The sequence below is a fragment of the Falco cherrug genome, chromosome 11 (assembly GCF_023634085.1).
Source record: "Falco cherrug isolate bFalChe1 chromosome 11, bFalChe1.pri, whole genome shotgun sequence".
Classification (NCBI taxonomy): Eukaryota; Metazoa; Chordata; class Aves; order Falconiformes; family Falconidae; genus Falco; species Falco cherrug.
In genome coordinates this window covers 10,815,471-10,841,036 of record NC_073707.1, presented here as the reverse complement: position 1 = coordinate 10,841,036, position 25,566 = coordinate 10,815,471, and the positions used below count along the sequence as shown (strand labels likewise).

Here is a 25,566-nt window from a genome sequence, read left to right as displayed (position 1 = left end):
GCATCATCGTGCTCCCGTATGCCATACACAAGGTTCCCGACACTGCCTGAAGAACTGTATGTCTGAAACCTGTTGTGCCAGGCCTGCGTTGCAGCACTGGCACCAGCGTGATGACTCAACTAGGAAAGGATACAGGAGCCAAAGAGGAAGGGGGGGGGGGGGGAAAGAAAGAAATTAAAAAAAAGCAATAGCTCTATCAATGCATTGAATCTTGTTGTAGGTAGGCTGAATTTGGGGTGGACAGGTGGATTTAATTCCCAGTGTTTAGCTGGGATAGCTGTAGAAAGTTATTTAGCTTTTTTTATAGAAAAACCCTGCACTAATAATATTTCCTTCTAAACTAAAGTATGTGTTTGTATCCCAGTCACAATAGCAGGAGGTAATACTTTGCCCTTCAAGGGATGTAACACAGATGGAAGACTGAGAGCGCTTGCAGAATAGCTTTGAGGGCAGGAAACATTAGCTATGGGAATGCTTCAGTGATCTGGCTTTTTCTTTGTTAATATAAACAGGACTTTATGGTTGATTTTAAATGGATTGCTTTGTCCAAATATGATTCTCACCAATTTCTTCTTCTCACTTGAATAACATGGACAGTTCAAATTTTGATTAAGTCTTTGACTTTTAAAGCATAGCAGGTTTAAATTTCAAACATTTCTCTTCAGTCCTAATGACTTTGTTGTTTTCAAAAAGGAGATGAGGAAAAAGTGGTTACTTTTGAAGTATTGTAAAAATAATTGACTTCCAAGTTTCAGATGAATGCTAAGCACAATAGCAATACGCACTCGGTAGACATGGAGGAGAGTGTTTCCATTTATCTAGCGAGCCCCAAGGGCTGCTTATAATGATGCAACTCACAACAGATTCTCAGGAAAGCGTCTAAGCAATTTAATAAACAGCAAAAGACAGTCTCTTGAGTGTAACAAGACTAAAAGATAAAACCAAGATAAACTGGTCTTTACTGAATTAGTAGAAGTTTATGGATTTATTTGGGGAAAAAACCACAAAATCGAAGTTCAGTTTCTGGACTGTAGCAATTTGCAAGTGTACAGGTGTGCACAATGTTGATTTAAATACCTCAACTAAATTAGAAAATCAGATGCCGTATCTCAGCCTCAGCATTGATCTACAGAGTATGTCTGTAAGCTTCTGAAATCACACTAAGGGTTCTGGAAATGTGATTTAAACATAGGTCTTTCCATAAAGTAGAGACAGTCATTAAAAATTTTTGAGGAAAAGACAGATGGTAAGATAAAGATGGGAGCACTGTCTAAGGGGAAACTATGAGGTATGCTCAATGATTGCATCAGGATAGGGAGTTTGAAGAGTTTAGGAGAGATGGCTGTGATGACATAGACAAATGTTATTTTACATGATTAAAGTGCTCAAAACATGTTTCAGTATAGTTTGTATAATTTTGTGTTAGGCAGTATTTAATGAATTCGCATTAGTTTCCCAAGTGCTGTATTTGGCAAAGTAGTCTTCAAGAGTTTCTTTTAAAAGTTCTTGAAAATTCTGGTTTTGTTTGATTTCAAAATGTTCTGGGATTTTGGATTTTTTTCATTCAATCAGAGTATGAAATGAGAAGTTGCCTTTTATTACTTTGATTGGTTAAATGGAATCTAGTTTCTTTGATGGATGTTGGAACTGGGAGAAAATATTTTGCATATGAATCATAATGATGTGGGAAGGTGGAGCACCTGTGATAAGGGCATGGTCACTTGCAGGCAGTAGCTGCGTTTCATGGAAGCTTTTCAAGACTGAACATGATACTTCGTGAGAAATAAGGATGAAAGTTTGGCTTTCTGTAGTTACTTTTGCTATTCTCTCTTTAACACGTGTACATACTGTGTGACTGCTGTTTAAGTAATGAATAGGTGGGATAAAATGTTCACTGTAGTTCTCTTGGCCAAGTAGTTAGAGAAGATTTAAGCTTAATAAGCCTTCTGATAATTAAGTTTAAATATAGGTAAGGGTGACAATTATCCTATAAAATTCAGTTGTGATGAAACCACCAATGAATAGATGTATATAGCAAGGCTACAAGACCATTTCACTACTGATGGAAATGTAGCTTTCAGCTGGTTTCTTGTTGCTGGGACTTTTCTAAACAAACAAACAAATAAATAAATAAATCATGTTAATAGCTGATTTCCTTCTGAAGTGCAACAAGAATGCTGGAAAGTGAATTACAGGCAAATGGAAATCCCCCAAGCCTCCTAGGTTTTCATTTGGGTTTCTCAAAAGACAGGTACAGAAAACATCTTTGATCCAAAAAATGTTACTTAAAAGCAGGGAGAGCACATTAATTCAATCCTGCCGTTCCTTTGAGAGTCTTCCTTGCTCCTCTGTATCAGAGTTAACTTTTAACTGACTGCAACCAGCAACAAATTACAGCAGTTTCTTCTGCACCCGTACATGAGTCAGTGAGTAGGGGATGGCTGAGTCAAACTCTGCCCTCCCACTCCCTGCCCAGCTGTTGCCTGTTTACTCTTTTGGGTTTAGCCCATGATCCTGGAAGCCTACACAGAAAGAAGCTGGACATAGTGGACGCTCTTACTCCTCCGCATGAGAAATATAGGTGAAGTCTAACCACAACATACCATGTGAGCATGAACTTGAAGTACGTCATCTCCTGTTCAGAAGTAGGACTTGGGACCTTAGTTAAAGCTGACCATTCCCACTGAACTGTGTCCTTAGTGATTGCTCTAAATGTCAGAAGCAGAGGTTTGTGAATCTGAAATACGTACCCGACCAGGTTGTTCAACATCATTGGCCTGTTCAAATGTGCTCTGGCTTTAGAGTACTGAATTTTTGAAACATTTCTCTAGCAACATATTTGGTATTTACATATATTTCCCCTATAGTTTCCAAGACAGATTGTGTTTCTTCTTTTTCTTCCAATATGGAGAGGAAAATGACAGCAATGATACTGACTGCATTTTCAGTGTCTGTATTGATTTATTCTTGAGCTGTTTCAAACATATCTTACTAAGGCACTGCGTGAAGTTTTATTCTGTTGGGCTTCCTCCCTCCCACAGCCTGGTGTGCTTTGGTGACTTTCTGCTTTAATCCAGTGTTGTTTCAGTTGGCGACTGTTTTTTTCTCTCCCTAATTTCAGGTCAGTAACTTAGAATAGGAAAAATAAATGCTTTGTGTTATCCAGGATTTGATTTCTCTGCTGAATCTCTTTTTAGTGTGTTTTTATTTATTTACTTACTTTTATGCCCCGTAAAAGCACTCTCCTATTTATAAATTAAATTCCTTTAATTAAGTTTTCTAGGGAGAAAAATGCAACTCTTCCTGTAATGGTCAGTCTTTGTGTTATTTTTCCAGATGTGTAAAGTAACTTCCAAATGTGTAAGACAGAGTTGTAGTAACTGGAGAAAGGCTGCTACCAATGCACCTTGCAACGTCAAGAGCTGTCAGGGTTGGATTTGAAGATGACATCAGCTCAAATAGGCTAATTAAGATAAAAACATACGGGACTGATGGAGCATAAGGAACTTTTTAAAAGTGAAATCCTGGTATTTTCTTGTAATGGTATGTACATTAACCTACCCCTTTGAATTTATTTGAAATTGGCAACCCATGCTGAGTGCTAGATTTAATCTGTATTCAACTAACTTGAAATAGTGACCATTCTGTGACAAAATCAGATCACAGAACTGATCTTTGTGCCAGTTTGATTGCTGTTAGTCCACATCGTAACCCGGACACTCAAAGTTAATAGATTGAGAAATGTCAAAAAAAACCCCCAAACAACCCTCAAAACACCCCAGCAGCTTGTATTCTCTCAGTTAATGAAATTACTGTAAGAGCCTGAAACCTGCTAATTCTGAAATTTTGTAAGAAGCAACAGAAGGTAGTCAACACTACCTAGGAAGCAGAGATAATACTTTCTTTTAAAAACTGACTTGAAGTGCAATACAGTGGTTTGGTATTTTTCTGTGTAGACATTGCACTGAAGATATTTTTTTAGTTATTAACTGCCACGACTATTTCACATGACAGGTTTACAACATTTTTTTACTAAACTGTAATTTTTATCCAAAACCAGCCTGATGCAAATTAAGAATTTAAACAAAAACAAATTAGAAAACAATAAATTACATTTCCCTTTTTTTCACAACAGTGTTAATGTCAATATAAACATGAAGAGAAAGATTTTATAATTGCTTACGCTTGTATTTACTTTCATCCTCTAATTAAAATAAACCTCATTTAGTAGAAAGATTGCAGTTAGTTTCAAATCAGCAACTAGTAAGAATTAACCCTTTTCTAAGAAAAAAAACACCAACATGGGACTAAAATTAGCTGAAGTCACTGATCAGTCTGATGAAATGACCTCAAAAGGAGATTATTTACTTTAGAGTTATTTAAGTGTTTCAGTTCTCTGTGTTTAAGTATATTGATTTGCTGTCACTGTAGTTGCAAAAAAAAAAAACCAAAAACCAAAAACCCAGAAGTTACCCAGATCTGTAGCTAGTGTAATGCAGAGGTTTGTTAGGGGCAACGTCCGCTGCTGCTATGAGCAGGGCAGCAGAGATTCCACATGCAGCGAGGTGCTGTGGGCTGCCCCACCAGCTAACCAGCTCCCTTGGGTGCTCAGTAATACGGGGGTTTTCCTTCCCTCCTGCAGTTGTTCCCAGAGTGACCTAATTTGCTGCTTTGCTCCTCTGGGAAGAGATGAGGAACCCTCATCACTGCCGCTGCTTTTGGAGAGGCAAGTGCTATGGTGCAAAAATTAAAACCCGTATCACATGGTGTTAGAGCTCAGATTTGGTTAGTGTGGTCTGGGTCAACACAATTCCTAGCTGTGATGTAAGTAGCAGACTGAGCTTTTTTAAGTGGATCAGGTATGTTAAGGTTATAATGGTAACTGTCTACTTGGTTGTCTGCTTTGTTAGTTCCATATGTTTTTGTTAAACCTTTCTTCTGTCCAGTTAAATGTGGAGATGAGACTGGTCAACTGGGATCTAAATACACAATAGAATGAGTATGTACATGCAGGTACGTTTTGGATAGGTGATCACTTAACACTAGCATATGTTAGACGATTGACTTCTAGAGCGTAGTTCTGAGTTCTTAATCTGTGAATATAAAATGCGTACGCTAACGCCCGGAGTCATCTAACCCTTCATCCTCCAAGCAAATCCATGGAGTACTCTGCAAAGTGGGGTCAGTGGTGAACACAGGAATCAATATCCCTGCGTTGTGTTGACTTGATCTTACACCGCAGCCTTTGCAAAAGATGACAGCAAGGGGAAAGAAGGACCTAAAAAGATCTGTAGTGCTGATATTTCAGAAAAGGAATCCTGCCTCGTGTTCCTTTTCTGACTAACAGAAACCCTGCCTGAGTCACTGCAACTGGTTGTTGTGAAGAGTACAATTTAGAGAAATTACAGAAATAATGCAACTCTTTCTGGCAAATTCTTATGTTTGTCACAAAAATAATTTGGCTGAACTAATTGGCTTGATTTAGAATTCAGGTGCTTTAGGCCTTGTAAGTAATACTTATTTGGCTTGAATAGAAGATAATGGAGAAGATAAATCAGTCAGTCATTACTAGCATAAAAAACGATGATCAAATTAAAGATGATGTCTTAAGGTTCCTGTATTTTTCCTCTGTGTGCATATTTAGCACACCAGATGGTTAATGCAGCCATAATAAACTGGTGGGAATATTTAATTAAATGTGTTCCCAGGACATTAAATGTAGGGTATTATTCTTTGGCTGATGATCAGAGTAAATATTTTGTAATAAGGGTGAGTCCTTGCAGAATATTGCTAGTAGTATATGAAAATCACATTTGGGAACAGAAATGTGTTCAAAGCAGAACTTTCTTTACAAAATTAAGACATCTGAAATGCTAATTCCTTTTATATTTTTTCTACCACGAATTCACTATTACTCATTACTACCCAATTATTACAAATGGCATGAGAAATCGTTTTAAAATTGATAGTAGTAGAATGGAATGAGCCTAAATTAAAGTCTGTAGCCATTTAATTGGCAATAGTCACATTTTTACTGAATACTGGCGGGCTCGGATAGAATGCTGGAAAGCACAGCGCAGAAGATCTGTTAAAACGGTGATAGTTCCCTGGTACTGAAGGAAGCCTGTTTGCTCTTATTGGGAGTTAATTCTGCTCCCTCAGTGAAATCTCAGAAGACCGAAAACATCTTTCTATAGTCTGAAAACCACTCCTCCCAAGTAGGCAAATGTCCACTAGCCCAGCAGTGATACTCTTTTTGTCAGTAACCTAATTATCTTTTCACCCTAATTATTATATCATCATTACTTTCTTTACTGTCATAGAGGAGCCAATTTTTTTCCCAATGAAAGTGACATTAGTAGAACGAAACCAAGGATAATCTTGTTAAAACTTAACTAACTTATAATAGGTTAGTTAATAACTGGAGAGGGGAAGATCAGCTAGAAATCTGAAATACGTACAATTAGTGGGCAACTGAATTGAAAAGCAAATTACCTTACTGAGTGCATCTGTCTCAGAACTGGGTAGGTCATGCTCTCTAGCCAGGGTTTTCTTTTGAAGAGGTCCTCTCGCTTTACAGGCAGAGAATATAATTATCTACTTGTAAGAAGGCTGAGAACCTAGTTCTGAAGGCCACTCAATTTTATGGGGACATTGGAAGGAAGTCATCTTTTCTCTGAAGCTCTCCTGACACAATTAGTGTGTGGCTTTGAAAAAGTAACAGGATCTGCTGTTTGACACTATCCCATTTCACTATGGGGAAAAGCAAAAATTTGGGTAGGAGGTGTTGGGATGGATGGCTAATGTCTCTTGATTTCTAGATGTACACATCTATATGTTCCCAAACAGAAACATCATTGTCCACACACAACTGTGTTTAGGCCTGTACTATTGCTAAGTTTGTACACTTGCACACAGAAGTCTGGAAGGCCCAGAACTTTAAGGAATTTAGATATCAAAGGTATCAATTTCTTTGAGAAATAGCATGTAAACAGGCTAGCACACAGTTTTAGCCTGGCCTCTTTAGTTAGACTGGATTTTGTTAGGACTGTGTCAAACTGCCTATAGCTAGACTGATTGTTAAGAAAGCTTTTGTGCTACTTTAGCTAAACTGACTTTCTAACAGAAATAAAATCCTATGTGGTAGAATCCAATTAACAGGAAACTGGGACCTAGCAAATCCCTCCAGAAAGCAGACGACTCTACGTGTTATCAGTAAAAGTCCCCCTTTGCAAATTAGCAGTAGAAACATTGTTTTAGCTATTACTGCATAGGTATAAACAAAGCAAGTTCAAAACTAAGAGCAAACCCCCAGTGCTATAAAGCTCCTTTATTTCCTTAGAGATCCTCTCTGCCTCAAAGTTTTCAGATGCGTCTAAATCCACATTTATTTGTGAGAGATGAACACTCTCAGCACCAGGGATAATGTGAAAGTGGTTTGTTTCTACAGATACTGTTAGGTCCAGAATCTTCACTGACATCCATAGTCACCAAAGTAGTATACGAGTTTGCATTTTTAGCTAATTTTAATAATTGTTTTAGAGTTAAATCCCAAGAGTACAAAGGTATGGAAGCGTTCTAATTTATTCTATAATGAAATAAAATTTTGTGATAGTAGGGGTTTTTCTAATGCCTTTGGAACCACAGACTGTCAAACCTCACTTAAGCATTGAAGCCCAAATAGGTAGCGTAAGGGTCCAAATGAAAGAACAGTGTCTTAAATGTACATGCTTGGTTACAACGGTAGATATTTACTACATAAATATTTACCTGGACAGTAAAAGAATGAAGGGGAAGAGAGGCAGTGCAATTTTATGTTATGTTAGAACAACAGGGAAAGGGTTTGAGGAAGGAGGAATCAAACTGGGATTTGTAGAAAATTGCCTCCTTCATTTCACTGTTTATAGAGATCATTAGTCAAATCTGCTGCTGCATTGATGCACTTTCACTTTCCCCTCCCCTGAGCTTTGCCAGCTGATACCAGCTAAAGCTGTCTGATGTAATTCTCACTTTCCTCATGCTGTAACCTTTAACTGTGTGTTTCTCGCTATTTAAGTCTGAGGGTTAGAAAATAACTCCTGCTATTAGAAATAGGTTGTGAGCTTTGATTTGGAGTCAGTAGCTGAAGAAAAGGGGAGCAGAAGGTTGACAATGAAGAGGCCTGGGCTGCTTTGCCACAGGCTTTCTGTGCCACTGAGCAAGTCACTTAATCTCTCTGTACCTGTTGCCCAGCCATATGCTGGGATAATAGCTTTTCCTTAGCTTATTGCAGTATTGTCAGGATAAAGACTTTGAAGGGATTAGGTCCTGTAGCTGGAGGCTTTAAAGAGCACTTCGAATGGATAAAACAAGCTGCTGAAAGCAGCTATTGAAGCCCTAATGTAAACTGTACCAAAGTCGCAGTGGTGGCCTGGCATCCTCCTGGTATTCACATGTGCATCTCCCTTCCCTAGCCTGACTAACACGAAGTACGTGTCAGGCAGCTTCCCAAAACATTAGATACACAGTCATCCTTAATGTTCTTTCAGCCAGTGCTGCAAAGGAAACAGTAACACTGGATCTCTCTAATTCTCTCTTAATTAGAGTTGCAGCTCCCTTTAACTGTCAGAGCTAGGTAAATTGCTTCCAAAATAATCCAGTTGAGATGAAAAATCTCTTAGTCATGATTTTGACCTACCAGTTTCAGGCTCAGCAAGTAACCAGAACAACTGAGGACATCTGACTCAGCTGAGACCATTTTACTAAATTACTAGGACAGTCCCCAAATGTTTCTTTCTAGGTGGCTGCATACATACACAGGTCTAGCACCTGCTTTCAATCAGCCAGATTGCTCATGTGCTAACTGAAACAAAATCTGATATGGTGGGGAGTGAGGATGTCACCAATGTTATATGAAGAATGGCCTAACTACTGAGACTCTAAAGGTGTGGTACAGTTGTCCTGAAGTAAGTGTACTCATCACTTTCCCAGAGTGTACCCCAGTGCTCTGATACTGCAGCGTGGCTGCTATTTAGGAAGAGTTGCTAGGGTTTTATAACCTTTGTCACGACCGATAACGGAGCTTTGTTCCCCTTCAAAATTAATTTGACCTGTTCTTAGGGGTGAAGATTCTCAGCATCAGTGGTAACTTTTTTCTTTTTCCTATTAACAAAACAAAAACAAACAAAAAAAGCACAGGTACACAAGTCTGATGGCTAGAGGCCTAGTGATGGAGTTTTTATATTGATTTTGCATTCTTTCGTAGCTCACCAAAATCTTGCCAGACTGTGAGAAATTGGACTATAAAGTTATGTTGCTTCATGTATTTCAAAAGAAGGCCTTTCTAATATAGTGCTAATGTTTTGCATGACTTTCTTTGAATAATGCTTCTGAGAAATTGTAAGCTGATATGACGTAGTGCAGAGGCAATAATAGAAGAATTATGTAAATGTAAGTTGGACTTCCATTCTAGCATTTTTGCACCAAGATGTTCCAGAGAATACTGGTGCTTTCCAGTGATGTAGGTCTTCAATTCTCTTTACTAGAAAACTTATGTTCAAAGACAAACTCTTTAACAGATGCCTTGTGGCACTGGAGTCATATTAGCTCACAGAGGTACTACCTTCTGCCCAGCCAGGATGCTTTCTGTAGAGCTCAGACATGGGGTAGGGCTGAGCCAGAAGCATGGAGACCCCTCTGTCCTGTTCTGAAGTGCCTTGGGAAGCTGGAAGGGGGAGAGGTGATGCAGGTATCTTAGCGCTGGTTTTGGATATTACACGCTGCCTAATGACAAGAAAGGGCTCGTGCCTTGTTAACCTGCAAGAGCTGCTGGTGGCATTAAAGTCATGTGCTTAAGGACTGACTTCCTAGAGCCTCTCTGGGAACCTGTGCGGTCCCCTCTGTAGCAGGTGCTGCATCTCTTCTGGCGAGCGCTCTGCTTGTGGCAGCTCATTGCTCTGACCCATGAGGCCATCAGCAAGGCAGCTGCTGTTGCTGTGTAAAGAAAGCGCAACTGCAGAGACAAAAGGTTTTGAGAGAGTAGCGCTGCACTGCAGGCAGCAACCAGCTCTGGTTACTTTTATATTAGATTTTATTTAATTAATTAAGATGGGTGTGTTAATTACAAGCTTGCTGTACCTTGCCATAAAGATTGCCATTTCTCTTTGGTAGTTACTGTAACTCCTGCTGGATGGTCAGGGCAGCTGTAAAAACAGTCATTCTTCCCATCCATTCCCTCCTCACGCAGGGAGCAGAGAAGCCCCAGGAAACACAGTTGAAATCAAATTAGATGGCAGCAAGGATGCTTGAAGAGAACAAACTGGGAAGTATCTACTTTATGCCAGATCATTTTAAGGACAGTTTGGGAGGTGCAAAAAAAAAAAAGAGGAAAATTACTGGGCGGAAAAGGTATATGGCAGAGCACTGACCTTCTGAGTTAGCACATAGCTTTGACCAGGAATACTGCTGCACTTAGAAGCGATACTTACCAACGAAAACATGTGGCCAGGAAAAACACTTCTCACCTGCTTCCCTTCTGTAGGTCTGGGATGCTAACAGTACATAGCTCAAGTGGGGGAGCTCTGTTGAGGTTTGTAGTAGCGAACAGTGTGACACAATGTTTCCACAGAAAAAATTCTGTTCGTGTTGACTGGGAAAAAGAGTGTTTCCTGACTGCAAAGAAATTTTACAATTTCAGTTTTAGCTCAGTTGTTGTACCAGGAACTCCTTCTGAAGTCATTCATGCTCTAGGGAGATCTTGCTTTGCTTTGAGTCTGGAGTGATATCCTTTGTGATAACAGCGTAAACTCAGAATAAATCCTGTTGGGATTCTAGCCCATGGCCCTTCAGTGAAGTAATTCCATTGCAGGTGGCAGCATCACCTGGTCTTTTATGTAATCAGTAGTGGCTGTGAGGTCCTCAAAGGATGAGCAATTTGTGTATTGCCCAAGTTCTTTCCTTTTAACTAAAATTTGATAATGACATTTCACCCACAGTTGAAAAACAAAACAAAACAGAAGGGTAAGATAGAGCAGTGCTCCGGGTCTGCGACCAGCTGCTCCATCACTGGAGTCTGTGAGGGTCAGTGTTATCTGTAGGGATCTCAGCCCACAGGCAATACTGTCAGACTGCATTTTGCAGCTTAAGGTACTTTCAGGGAATTCACTTTAGTGCCCCTAGGCGGTTTGACAATGTATTAATGAGCCCATAATTCCAGCAGTATTAATCAGACCCCAGGATGTAAAAGGGAGTGATTCACAGAGAAACACTGTGTTCTTTCAGTCTGTCACTGTGGGAAGGCATTGGTAATGCATGAGTAGGATTGGTGATATTTTTCAGTTTACATGCTTAGGGATTTCCTCTGCAGCTTCAGGAAGGGGTTTATTTCTCTGCAGGAAGAAGTGACGGGGTCCTTTGAAAGGAAAAGTTTCACAGGTTAAAGTATGGGTGTGAAGAACGACTGGCTAAGGTTGAGGGATACTGTTCAGGCCAGCAGGGCGACTTGTTTGCGCAAGCTTGTGCACTGAGACAGACTGAATTTGTTGTTGGATTTTAAGAAACTTTTGTTTTGTCTTTTGTTTTAGAGCAAGCTGGGGAAAGCCAGTGTTGATGCTTAAGAGAAGAGCTAATGTGCAGGAGATCAGGGCTCTGTTCACAGCATTGGTGCAAATATTCATCCAGGGTCTATAGCAGATGTTTGACCCTGGCCAGCTGCTCCGGTCGGCGATTTGGTGGCCATCAGTGGGGTGGTTAAGCATTGCTGAATACCTGAGATGACAAACCCTGTGCTGTGTGCAATTCTCACCCCCATATCCTCCTCTATTTCTTTCTCTTCTCCTTTTGTTTATCTTTACTCGATTAACTTCCAGCCAAACTCCGAGAAGCGGGGAGTGTGTCACTCAGCACACAAGAGGAAGGTAGCGTCACAGCCCTGGCTCCTATAGCATCCCCACAAAATACCCAGAGCAGTCTGTTTCCTTAGTAGGACATAAACTTTGCCCTGCTAGTTAGGCCTGAGATTGATCAGTTTTACTATTGGCCTAATTTAGGGTAGATAACTGGAATTGCTTGCTGTTTAAAAAGGCAGCAAAGGAGGGAAAGAGTTAATATGGTTCTATCAAAAAACAGCATGAAAACTAATTGCAGAATGGGAGGGAGTGGGACACTAGGATTGTGATTCAGGAATGGAAGATGTGGACTTTGAGACAATGGAAAACTCCTTTTAAGAGACAGGTACTTTTGACTTGTTCCAGAAAGGAAGTAGTGAACAAATAAGGATGGTTTCAGTCACTTCTTATGTTCTCTGGTTTTGATCTAGGTCTGCTCCAGTTCCTACCCAAGGTCCCCCCAGTGCTGGGGCTGCAGGGCCATCTCCTGCTACCAATGTGTCAAGCAACAAACGGCTGCAGCAGACACAAGCCCAGGTGGATGAAGTAAGTGGCTCCAAGTGATTTGTTGCTCACCACAAGAGTGTTGATGTGTTGGGTCTTTTGTTTTAGTATTTTTGCTCCCAAGTGATCCAGCAACTCCTGCTCATCTGAAGGTAGCGGATCTAGGAAACAAGGCTTACCAAAGGATAGCATTTATGAGGTGGCAGATGGTACAAGAGAGATTCTGGGTATGAATGTCTTCACATCAGTAACACTTCTGCAGGATAAACATGGGCATTAGTGCCAGTTCAGGAATTCATCCTAATCAGTCAGGTTAGGAGGAAATGTCGTAGTGGAACGAACTCTTTTAACATGTTCTCTGCATTTCTAAAGGTTAGACACTGATCTTGCAGGCTGTTTCACGGGGACAGACCATTGGCTTCTCATAGATAGATTCGAGCCATGAGAATTGCACAGCTGAGGGCTGTGTTCAGTAGCCAGAGCTCTATTGATTATCATTATAATTTATCCCCAAAGAAAGGCACCCACACATGACGTCATAGCAGCAGCATCAATAAATCCACACTCCTTTCATTGGTCTTGTTCCAGCTTGGATTCTTAAATTCTTGTAACATACAGACTACTCTGCCACCTCAGCTGTAATGCCAGTGTCCGTCTAACTGCTGCGATAATGGGAGTAAGCGGGCATGCCACTGTTCATGGATGTAGTCCCTGAGCACACCGGCAGTACAGTAGCAGCTGCAGCGTCCTTGCACACCTGCTGTGCAGATTTGTGTGCTGGGTATTTATGTATAGTTTCGCTAACCCCCTACAAAGACTTAAGTAACTAGTTGCTTACTGTCCTTGAGGGAGTGCCCAGGCTTGTGTGATTCTTTAATGCCAATTCAATAAAATACACATAGGAAATAGCTATTTACATGCATGAAGACCGCTCTTTTCAAAAGCTCCAGGAATACTTTAAAAATAATAGAGAAGACCTCACAAAATCAAACTCAAATGCATTTTTTAAGATGAATTAAATACACCTGTCAAATCGAGATTTGTCTTTTTGAGAACTTTTTCTTTGCTGAAGATCTGAAATGAGTCTTTCTGGCCTCCCCATTGCTGATGCTTGGAGCTGATCACAAGAACATCCTCTGGCTGCAGAAATGTCTGCAGAAATTTCTAGGCTGAGTTCTCTCATTACCACTGATTTTCACATCACACTAACTTCATTGACATTAGTGGAGTGTCTCTTGCAGTGGGGAAAGGAATATTACATTTCAGCTTTTATCTTGGGTCAGAACAATGAAATAAACTTATTGTCCTGAACATATTACATCATGATGGTGCTGTAATTGTTTATGTGAGCTACAGCAAAAGTAATTCTCCCTAGAAGATGAAAAATAATTGCTAGTTATTGTCTAAAACGAGCAATGCAGGTCAGATACATAGGGCTCTTTGAGCAGATCAATGGAGATGGCTCCAGTGAGGCTAGCGAACCCCCACTTTATGTTTAAGATACTCTGTATTCTGAGACTTTTCATCAAGCCTATGCAAGTTTATCATTCTGTGAAGCATGATGGTGTAATTTTTGCAGAAACCCTTACCAGTATGAGGGGAAAGCCAGTAGCTCTTGGATTTAAGATTTATGTGGGTGATAATCAGGATCTAAGTTTTTTTCACCTCCTGTTTGAGGGGGAGGCTGAGGTTGGTATGGGTTTGAGAGGATAGCACATGGTCAGCGGATCCTTGTTTACCAGGGAAATCACAGTACGAGAATAGCCATGGGAGAAAAACACCACTGGTCTTTCAGCACGGTGAAGCCACTTGGGTGAAAGTGGTTTCTAGCACCTAAGGATTTGATCTGTTAAGCATTGCTTTGACCTTCCCACAAGCATTACTTCGTCCTTCCGACTAGATCTTTGGTTGTTTTTCTTCCGTGTCTTGCGGGAAAGCAATCTGTAGGTGGCACCAAACACCGCGGCACAGCACCGCGGTCCCCTGGCCGCTCTGCTCCCAGCGCTGCTCTGCACAGCACTTCACACTCAAACCCGAACCTCGGCCACACCATCACCGCTCTGCTTCCGAGACAATTTTTGGTCTGAGTAAAACAACTTCACTTAGTATTTTACTATACAATACAATATTATTTTTAATATTTTAATATTTATATTTTTAATACTATGTCAATGCTGATGTAGTATTTCAGCTATATCCATGTTGGGTTTTCCCCTCTGACTTCTCTAGGCACGCTAGAGCTTATTTCCTAAGGCCCAGATTCTGGGTTTAGTCTAGACAAACATTGATTTCTTTGAAAGAAATGCAGTCTTATCAGGACAAGTGTTGACTGCAGTCAGGTTAAATTCAATAAATAGTTCTGGGGAAAAAATGAGAGAATGGGTAGGAAATGTTGCAGTATTTTGTTTCAGCATTTTCAAACAGTTTCAAATTTTCACTATGAAACATTGTACCAAGACAAAATTCAGCTAAATACTAGCTGAAAAATTAAAACAAAAGGTTTATTTATTTATGTAATATGAATTTAAATGCTTGGAAGGTTTTTAGTTTGGAAAAGCAACCAAGAAAATTTGGGTTGCCAAAACATTTGATTTTGTTTTAGGTTTGGTAAACAAATAAAACAAATCTTTTGAGTTTTGGAACACTATTTAGCCTTCTGCCAGATTTAACCTTATGCCAGTCCTTTCAAAGATTCGTTCATTACCAGTTTCACCTCACTGTGTTTAAATACTGTATGTTTGTAATAACTCTGGTTTTTTGCAGGCTGTAGTTAAATTACATTAAATACAAATAACATGGACTTCCTTATTACAGAGTATGAGAAGTAACAGACCATATTCACTGCTAGTATAAGTGGACACAACTTTACTGAGATTGGTGTACTGTTCAATTTTTACATTAGTGATGAATTTGAACAGGATTTCTATTTAGAGTTACTGGCTTGCTAGAAGAGGATTTTTTGCCTAATGCAATGTGTAAAATATATGCACAGATGGGCCTTACCTCGTGTGTAACACTTTTTCACTGAGGCTGTGCAATGGAGTGGCATGAGCCCCCTGCTACACTTTCTCAGGTAAAATTTTCTCCTCCTCCACTTACAAGCAGGACTTTAAACTATGGCTGGGAAGTCATCTTGTCCAAGAAAGATCTGCAGAATGAGTAAATTCCTTGGTCAGGAAATACGTGCAGTTCCCTTTAGAATGGCCTTTACCTAGCCAATTTCTCTAGTTCAAGTAAGGAAGTTATAGTAAACGTATAAGAAAAATAATGGCTTGGTCTTAGTGATGACTGGACGAATGTCAACCAAATTGTAGTATAGAGGTACTGGTCTCCATCATTTTTTTGTATCTATAGTAAGTAGCTAGTTGTAGGCTAGAAGAAATCAAAAGCTTTAATGTAACTAATTATGGTATTTCATAATGTCCCTTTTTCCCTTTAAGGGCATCTAAGCACAGTATAGCTATGTTCATCTTGTTCTTATTGTGTCTGTTTCCATAGGCATGGGTTTTTGAGGTACTGGCCGGGTAATTGCTACCACATACCAAAATGGCAAATGGCTGGTTCCAGTATGATATGTGATATTCCAGAGTGTGGACGTATGGGTGGCCTTCACCTTTCCTGTGTGTGTCATCTAACGTGAGGCTGTACCTTTGCAGGTGGTAGACATCATGAGAATGAACGTGGACAAGGTGCTAGAAAGAGACCAGAAGCTATCAGAGCTTGACAACCGGGCAGATGCATTGCAAGCAGGTGCCTCACAGTTTGAAACCAGTGCAGCCAAACTGAAAAGAAAATACTGGTGGAAAAATTGCAAGGTAAGGGTTATAAATTCTTGTTAAGAATCGCTTCATGGCACACATTACTTTCACTTGCATTTAATGGGACTTTGCTTGCAGGATGGCATCTGCAAGTGGTATCTTCTTGTCAAGGGGAGAAAGAGATGCCTTGCCCTCTAGGTTCCAGGATAATAAGTCAAGCAACTATGATATTTACCGGAATCTGTTCTTTAGATAATTTCTGCACTACATAAAACGTAGATACAAATTTTGATGCTTCAGTCAGTGCCTGCAGATAGGATTGGGATAGCATTCCGTGTTAACTAATGTCAGTTCCCTGGGTGAATCATAAAACCTGAACAGGTGTAGTGAATATTAGTAGTGGGAGAAAATAAGCTTTTTCCTTGTGGGAGATCATCAGCCTCTGGACCTTTCTTTAGGATGGTAAGCTACCAAAAAAAAATCTTGGTTTCACAGACCACTGTGAGAAGTGAGGAAGTTATGGTAGCTTTTAAAGAGGGGCAGATTAGGATAGAGGAGGACTTCAATCCACCAGCTTTCTCCTCTTCTGTCTTCAGTCTTATTCTTCTCCACAAGCAGATGGAACCTTGCTCTCCTTTGCTTTTTCAGACCTCCTCCAAGATTGTCTTTTCTGGACCCAGAAACTTCATCTCCTCTCATGCATAAAAGACCACATATCCTTGCTTCTTTCTACTTGTGCACCACCACCATGAACACTGTACTAAAAGTTCAGCTCCATTTCCATTTCTCTTCAATACCATCTTTGCTGTTGCCCATTCATGTCCACCCAAATAAAACCACCTGCTCCCAAAGGAGAATCCCACATATATCCCTCACCAGTTTGTTGCCTGCTTTGCCTCTTCAGTTTGCAGTGCCATGAAATGTAAAGCAAGGCAAAAATATTCTGGGTAAACTACATATACAAACACTCCAGAAATAAGTGGATGTAGGTTAGAATCTCAACCGAGCAGTTCCTCTGTGCCTCTTCTAGCTGTTGCCCGGTTGCTTTGCCTGACAGTGCAGGAAGCAGGGCTTTTGGGAGCTACAGACACAAATTTTGAGTTCGGTTCATGCACGCTGACTGCAGGTACCATAGCAACCTACACAACATTAGACTTTCAGACCTACTCTCATTTTCCTTTCCTCATTGTCCCTTCCTGCTTTACCCTGGCAAACAGAATTGCCCTGTTCTTCCTCTGGCTCCCAAACCATGGAAGGAGGGGGAAAAATAAATATATCTCCTGCAAGCCCGTGGCTGGCTCTGTCCTCCAACATATGTTGGGAGGAATGACGTGTCCATGTTTGTTGTTTTTCAGTCTTTCCATTCTCACTGGGGTAGTGATAGGAATTGGACTGCAACATCTCTGGTGGCCTCATTAGCATTCAGCAGGTCTCATGTGGGGGCCTCTACCCCACACAACTCCATACTGGTATGGACTGTGCACAGCTGGCTCTGATGTATCTGTTCCTGTGGGAACAGACTTCAGCTTTGCAATGAGCTATTTCCAGGCTAACATGTTAGAAACCGTGCTGGCTAGCATGGGCTACGTAGCTCTCTCAACAGCACAGGTTCACAAAGCCAGCACAAGTAGCTGCTAGGCATTAGACATCCCCAGCTGCCTCTTCCCTTACTATGGGAACGTGGTCAAAAGTGATTAAGTCACTCCAGTATAAAGTGGTACATGGCCATGTGTGAATCCAGCCACTTCAATCACCTCTGGAGTTGTTTTACTTTGGAAGTTTACTTTTTCTTTGCTGGAAATGGGTGAGGCCATCTTAGCTGATGGGCAAGAACTTGCTGGCTTTGACAAGAGGTTTGACAAGCCCATTGCAGGTTGTCAGCCGTTCCTAAAACTGACACTAAATCTGGGGCCTTAACATGTCTGTTCAGTGAGTCTTTGCAAGGACTAAAGTGCACTAAGTAAAAGCAAAAAAAAGAGGGGTTAATGTCTTTCATGTGAAAACCTGACTTTCTCTTTTTTTTTTCTCATAACTTTCTTTTTATAGATGATGATCATCCTTGGTGTAGTATGCGCAGTCATTCTCATTATAATTATAAGTGAGTAATTATTTTTTTCTTTTGTTTCTGATCTCAATAGCTCTGTGACTTATAAAGTGCTGATATATTAGAAAAACAAAAAAAAAAAGGCTGTAAAATATTTCAACTGATTAATTTGTGAAATTCCCCTTCTAGTGTCATGATGTTATAGTGAGAATTACTGCAAACTCTCTTGACACTTCTATAGGTAGATTTGTTGACATTTAATGTATTTCACATTAGCACATTACATAACTTTCCCTAGGATTAAAGAATTCTCCCTTTTCATATTTATATAAATTTTTGTGCAGTCTAATATATCTTCCTTTCATTGCAACCAGTGCCACAGTCCTGGTGTTTTCTAGTGAGAACAGCAATGCCTGCATTACCTTATGCCTATAAAAAGAGGGTGAAGGCCCACATGCAAATGGACATCCAGTTAATTTTTTAAAAGCATGTAGATGCCCTCTTCCCACCAAATCAGCTGGAATTTGAGATGGTGCTTCTGAAAATCCCTTTGCATCCTGAATCCCTAAAAATTGTTAAAAGATGGCCCAAAGTCTTACTGATTCTTGTCTCAAAAGATCATCTCATTCCAAATGTTTCTTACAGAAAAGACAGCATATGAATGAATAATAGCAGTCCTGCTGGTTGGGAGCCAGGGATCTTGTAATGACAGGAACTGAACATTTTATTTATGTAACCTCTGTGTTAACAACAGCCATTATGTGACATAACTGTAACATGGCATTAACTGCTGAAAGGGAGATTTCTTGAGTTAGACAATCCCGCTAGTAACCCAGAAGAGATTCACCAGGAGGCTAGACAGTAGATGTGAATTAATTCCCAGCTCTCAAATTACATGCCTTGCATTTGGCATGTTTCCATTTTCCTCTGTTGCTTCTGTAAAGAAGGCTTACAGAATCACCTGTAAACATGACTAAATGGATTGAGATATACATGCGGCAGTTTATTAGTCTTATGAATGCTGGCACCAGAGTGACCCAGAATAATTCTAGGGTTTCGTAACACTGATACGGCAAGAGTGGGAAATGGCTAGATATTAATTAACTATATTAACTGGCTTCAAGGGAAAGATGGGCCTTTGTTCTGCAGCCTGGGAAGACAGATGTGCAGCCATTGAACTGATTGCTGTGTATATATGCATCATTGAGCATTATGTGTATCTTAACATGAAAGTAAAAAAGCAGACAAGATAGCTTATAATTTCTCCTTAGAAGTTAATTCTGAAATTGTATATATTATATAATATATTCAAAACAATGAAACACTGTTTCCCTCCTGGTTTTAAATGCTGAGAGCCTGTACTGGTAAGTTTAGAAAAAAACATAGCAGGTTTGACATGGCTCAGGTTGGGTTTAGGGTATTTAACCACAGACTGAGTGTCACATCATCAAACCGAGGTCATGGCTCACCACAGTGAGATCTAGTGCAAATTTAGTGAGATTTAAATGTGTCTGGATCTTATATTATTTTTTCAGTCTATTTGATCCTTCTGTAACACTACCTAAAGGTTGCAGCTTCAGGAAGGACCTTGTGTATTGAACTCGAGGATATATTTATTTACAGTAGCTCTGAAGTATATGTATAAATTCTGTTGACATCAAGCGTCCACGTGCTGTCACAGACAAGGCCTGCATGGCTTCTCCAGTTGCTGATTTGAATGGGAACAAGGTCGTACCCTCTATGCAGGGCTGGCTACAGATGCAGATAAATTGGGTTGTTCCCTACAGCAACAAGCTGCTATGGGTGCTGAAATGGCCCATGCCAGGCTATCATCCTGCTAGTGGGGCCCTGGAAAAGCAGGCTGGCTTCCTGCTGAAGGAAGAGTTAAAACATGTAGGACTGCAGGTATTGCTGGAGCTGGGGATAGTGGCTAACACCGCTATCAGCCCTTGCCCTTTCCATCTTTTGAGCTGCAGTCTCCCCTGTTTTCCACTCCGGTTTCCCCCTCCAAACTCCTTTTGACACAGGAGGAGCATCACCATTCCATCTAGGAAGGCATACCTTGTGCAAGACATGTCACAGTCTTTCAGCAAAGATGTGTGAAAGGTGTTTGCCATTCTCTGACAGCACATGCTTCTGTGAGATAAAAATGCAATGGTAACTCTGTAATAACTGTTGGTTTATGTATTTTTTTTTCTCCCCTCCACCTTCTGCTTCCTTTCCCAGTTTATTTCTCCACTTGAAAAAGCAAAGAAGGAAGACTTGGCACAACTTTGTTCATATCAACCAACAATATCAGTGTTCCTTTGTTGAACTCCGCTTTTTAATTCCCAGTGTTTTGGGATTTTTGCTTGTAATAATCCATAAGCATTCAGTGTGGTGTGTTTTGGAATTCTGTTGTTTCCACAAGAAACTGTACCAGCTAAATACTGCCAAGTAGTTCCATACACTGTCTTATCACTGTGTCTTAAAATATGTACGCACTGACCTTCAGAAACTGTAGTATATGAAAAGTATCCTAAACATCTGAGAATCAGAGAACGCAGTTATGGGGAAACTCCTGCTTAAAGGGACACTGTCAGGTGGATTGGACCCAAACCTAAGGTTGCAGCAAACATTAGGGCCAAAATTCTCAATCTGAGCACCTAAAGTTAGATGACAAATCCACTATCAGATCTAACTTTTTGAGGTAGTAGCTGCTACTCCCATCGAAGAAAGCGGTACCTACAAGTATTCATGTAATACATCTTAATTCAACTTAGCCAACAAAACACAGATTTTTTGAGATTAGTTGTAGTATCTGAGTCTAAAAACATTGCCTGCAGAAAATAAATAGGGCTGGATTATAATTCTTTATGGATTTAATTTTTTCCTTATGAGGTGTTCTGTACAACCAGGATGGCGCGGTATGAAAGCCTGAAAGAAACTGTATGACAACCAAAAATGCATTAGCTAGCACAATCTTGAAAAAGCCAAGTGAAATGCAAAAATGGTAATACAAGCATCATAAGTAACCAAGATACAGACTCTTGCTAAAACTCAACGCCTGTTTGTCAGATTTCATGGATCTCTCTTGAATGCCAATCCCCAATACTTATGGCCCTAACTTAAAGCACATGAACAACTTTGATGATGTCTGTGGCTTCCCAACACAATTGTAGGAAGCTACTTCTGCGTCATTTTGCAGAAATGGTCCCCACTGTGAGGATCATTTAAAAATAGGAAGAAGCAGGTATGGGTAAATAGAGGGAACAGTGGAGAGAGGCTGAGAAGGGGAAGGGTGCCTAGCAAAGCTTTCCTGGAGTAGAGGAAGGCAGAGAAACACTGTTCCAAAGTGGTGGCATTAAAATGCTTTTAAAAAATTTAAGTTGTGTATGTGCGTGTGTATAGTTCATAAACTATAGTGTAGTCTTTGTAAAGTGTTCAGCTGAGATATTTTTCATACTCAACTAGTTTAACATTTGATGTAATTAAGAGAATTTATGTATTGTGGTTTGAGAGAAAGTTCTTGTACGCTGTTGTTGTATGGTTTCTCCCAAATGTTAAATTCCTTGGTTTTTCTTATTTAAACATTGAATAGTTTAATCATAGTTAACCAATCTAAAAATGAATTATCAAATTTTGAGTCAGGAAATTCTGAAAGTGTCTTTGTAGTATAACTCCTTCAGAATTTCTAAGAAGAATTCACAGAATTAAAAAAAAAAAACACATTTTTTTTTTTGTTTGCAATTTCATTAGGGCATGGAAATGGTGATAATAGTAGTGTAAATATTCCCACTGTGGAGCATCTCTCTTGATACGGTTTTAGATGAAAAAAACAGAGACCCAGACCAGTTTGTTGCAATGGATGTATATATAAATTGTGTTTAAGTAGAATTTTGCAGAGACAATAAGCAATGATCATTTGAAAGGTTCCACTTGCATTTCCCCCCCTATTTATTTCTTTATATTCACATGTACTGTTTCATTATCATTAAGTAGTAAGTGGCCACAGTCTTAATGAACTTATCTTTCAAAGTTACTAATGTGCTACTGAACTCCCCGTTATGCCCTGTTCACTTCAGTCCTTCAGCTGAGTGGGTACATAAACAGTTCTTAAATCCTCACGGGCCAGACACAAAACTCTGCTGTCATAATGGGCCCGACTCCATGAGGTGCCACAACCGAATGCTCTGTATAACTGAGCCTATGCTGGAAGAGGAATGAGCCATCCAACTTCAGGACCCTTTTTAAACTGCTAAGATATCTGGCTAGCTGACATGAAAGAATTATCTCCTAAGAGTGAGACCCTGCCACCCATACCCGTGTTGAGCGTGGCTTGATCCTCGCAGGGCTTTTCTGCAGGAATGCTGAAAGGACTCAGGAAACGAAGACAGCTTTCACTGGAGATGGTACAGTCAGTAAGGTTATACGCTGATACAGATCAGATCTAGAACAGATCTACAGTGTAGATAGTGCCTTCTGCTATGGGAGTCTGAACTGACTACTTCACTTTGAACAACTGCAAACACACAGCAGAGTTTGAGTCCTTGAGCTACAAAGATGCAAAGCTTCCAGATGAAACTGCTGTAAAGATGCAAAGCTTACATCCTCCTAGCTAACATATCTCAAGCAAGTTAATAAAGTTGGGAGCTTTAGGGGAGAGTAGAGAAGAGAAACTGCTGGTTGTGGAAGCGTACTCATTCTCTCTCAAAACAGTAACTAGTGGGGAATACTGCTAAAATAATAGTGAGAATTTGCAAGGAAGAGTTTAGTCAAGAAACCTAGCCTCTAGTGGGTAGCCAAATGTTTGTGAAGAGGCAGTTTCCTCCCTGTGTAATGAAATATGTTAAATTAATGTGTTTAACTCTGAAGTTGTTTGCATAGAGTGTGTTTGTGAATGCTCAGTGTTTGCTAGTTGTGCTGTGCTGGTTGGTTGCAATTGGCAAGATAAGCCATGTAACATTTTTAATTCAGCTGGGGAAGCATGAACAAATATGTCCTTCCCTGATGCACAGACCCAGAGTTGAACTGCTCCTGCAGAAGGTTAATTCTTCTGCAAGGAGCACATGGTAATACAGGACTGTGCAGGATCATCGATTGTGCAACATCATCACATATAGGTAGACTGAGGATGATCTATATAAACACAGTTGGAGATCTTATTTGTGTTGAAGCCAAGATCGATTGTTTTTCATTCACTGCCTCTACGTTTAAAATGTCCATGTAGTTACAACTGTCTACTTGTAATAGTACATTTCCCATGAAAAGGTTAACTCATTCTTGTTTATTTAGCAATGTTTAAAGATTCAGTTACTGGGTAGGATTTCAACTACTACTCTTCATCACTAGCTACTGCCTAGGCTTTTACCTGGGGCTGCTGAAAAGGCACAGAAGGGCTGCAGGTCCAGCAAACCCTTGGGGAACTGCAAGGCTGATTGCTTTCTGACTGATATCCTGGGGACAGAATGGAAGAAGAGATTTCAGTATCTTTAGCTAGAGTTAGACATTGTTTGAGGCTTGCATATTCTATCCTTGTAAGAAGCACTTACTCTTTTTCTGCTTTCTGGGCTCCAGCTGTGCAGCTGGGATGCTAGCATGGCATGCCATTCAGGAACAGCATCGCTGAAATGGGATTGTTAGGAGCTGGTCTGTGCTCATACCACGGCTGCTGTTTGGCTTGCCAATGAGTGCACGTCAGCTTCTGAGGCTGAGGAAATATTATTCGCAGCCACTATCTACAGGCTGGTAAGGTCCTGCTTAGGCACTACAAATCCTTCCCTCTAATTTTTGCAATAATATAAATGTGGCTTGAAACCTAAACACATTGGTACACAGAACTTGGCAGGAGCAAGTAGCATGGAAGTCCAAATGGGGCACTCGACCTGATTTTCACTTGACAATATTATGTAACAGCACAGTCAATCCAACATAGTCCAACATAATCCAATATTATTAGAAGGAGGAGGGGAGAATCTGATAGAGATTCTGAATATAACCTAGGCTCTGTAAGACTAGAAGTGATTTAGAAATGTAGTTAGTTTGATTTTAAAGCTGGCACTGTAATTCTATTGGAACCTGCAGGAGGTTAGCCCCAGGAACAGTTCAGGCAAGTAAATTACTTGGCTTTTTTCTTTTAAAATAGTGATCTGCAATAAGTGACTTAAACACAGACAATGATGGAAGAACAGGACAGTATTAACTGTGCAAGGAATTAATTAAATAGCCACAATCTGCTATGTTTTTGTCTGGGTAGCAAGACCTTTTGAAATTCTTCTGTTTCTGTGTCTCATTTCTGTCACTGCTCCTCCGACAGGGCTTCACATACCTTCAACTTTATGAACAGCTGAGCTACTTCTTTTCTGAGCACAATAGGCTTTAGCCCTTAAAAGCAAATTCATGACTTAACATCTGAGTTAAAGCATACCTGTAAAACTTTCTCAGAAGTGCAACTACCATGGAAGAATATGACTTAAGGAACTTTTAAAAGCTCAGATGTTACTCAGTTCTTTTTCATGCTTTTACAGAGCGAATTTTTCTCTATTCCGTGGGAGGTTATCCACCCAGTGGGAGTATGTATAATCTACCATTTTTTAATGACATCGCCTTGATCGCACTCGTCGCTCTAGACCTTTGCAAGAAAACTAGAGAGTGCTTGGGTGTGATCCAGGATTTAGATCACAACCCTGCTTCTCCTGCCCTTTAAACAGGGAAGAGGGCTAAACCAGTAGCCATGTAAGGCACTGGGCTTGCTCCCAATATACACAGTAAGTATTGGAGAAAGACCTCGAAGAGACCAAAGTCTCTTTGGTCTTGATTTGTGTCCTGACCTGAACTGTAGACCCGTAACAGATCATAACCTTTGGGCTTGCTGTGTAGTCAGAAGACTGAGATGCTCTTCCAGCCAGTTCTTCCTCTCACCCAATTTATGTTCCTCTTGTTAGACAAGATACATTTAAGCATGTAAGCATGTGTTTCTTCATGCAAGAGAAAGCACAATCACCCTCAAATCACCTTCTTTAAAAGCAAAACTGAAAAGGCTGAAGAATGTAGTTTGAAAAAAATGAATTGTATCTAGAGAAATTATTGGCTGAAGATTTCTCTGAGGGTGATATTAATTTCAGGAGAGATACTAGATTGGAATGTATGAAACAATCAAACCAGAACCTCACATCAATTTTTCTTTCTCCATCTGGTCTCCTTTAGAAACACTTCTGTATTCTGCTTCAAGAAAGGATTTTGTTTTCCTCTTCAACTACTTTCTCTTCCTTATTTCATTAATGTATGTCTCCAATGATGTGCTCAGTAGCCTTTTTTTTCCGTTAAGACTGTCTGCCTTTAAACACATGCGTAAAAAGAGATTTGAGCCATCCAAGGAGTTTACCTTTCTTCCTGATGCACTGACATTTAAAAGCTA

The 25,566-nt window shown here is 40.1% G+C and overlaps 1 protein-coding gene across 1 annotated transcript in view; it reads left to right on the top strand.

Annotated features, from left to right (window-relative positions):
- Positions 1-23,100, top strand: part of LOC102054109 (vesicle-associated membrane protein 2-like) — a 47,815-nt gene extending 24,715 nt beyond the window's left edge. The window contains exons 2-5 of the mRNA XM_055723888.1: positions 12,296-12,410; positions 16,025-16,183; positions 18,173-18,224; positions 20,397-23,100. Of these exons, the coding sequence (XP_055579863.1) occupies positions 12,296-12,410; positions 16,025-16,183; positions 18,173-18,224; positions 20,397-20,413 (343 nt within the window). The 3' untranslated portion in view covers positions 20,414-23,100. The remainder of the gene's footprint in view (positions 1-12,295; positions 12,411-16,024; positions 16,184-18,172; positions 18,225-20,396) is intronic.
- Positions 23,101-25,566: the final 2,466 nt, after the last annotated feature.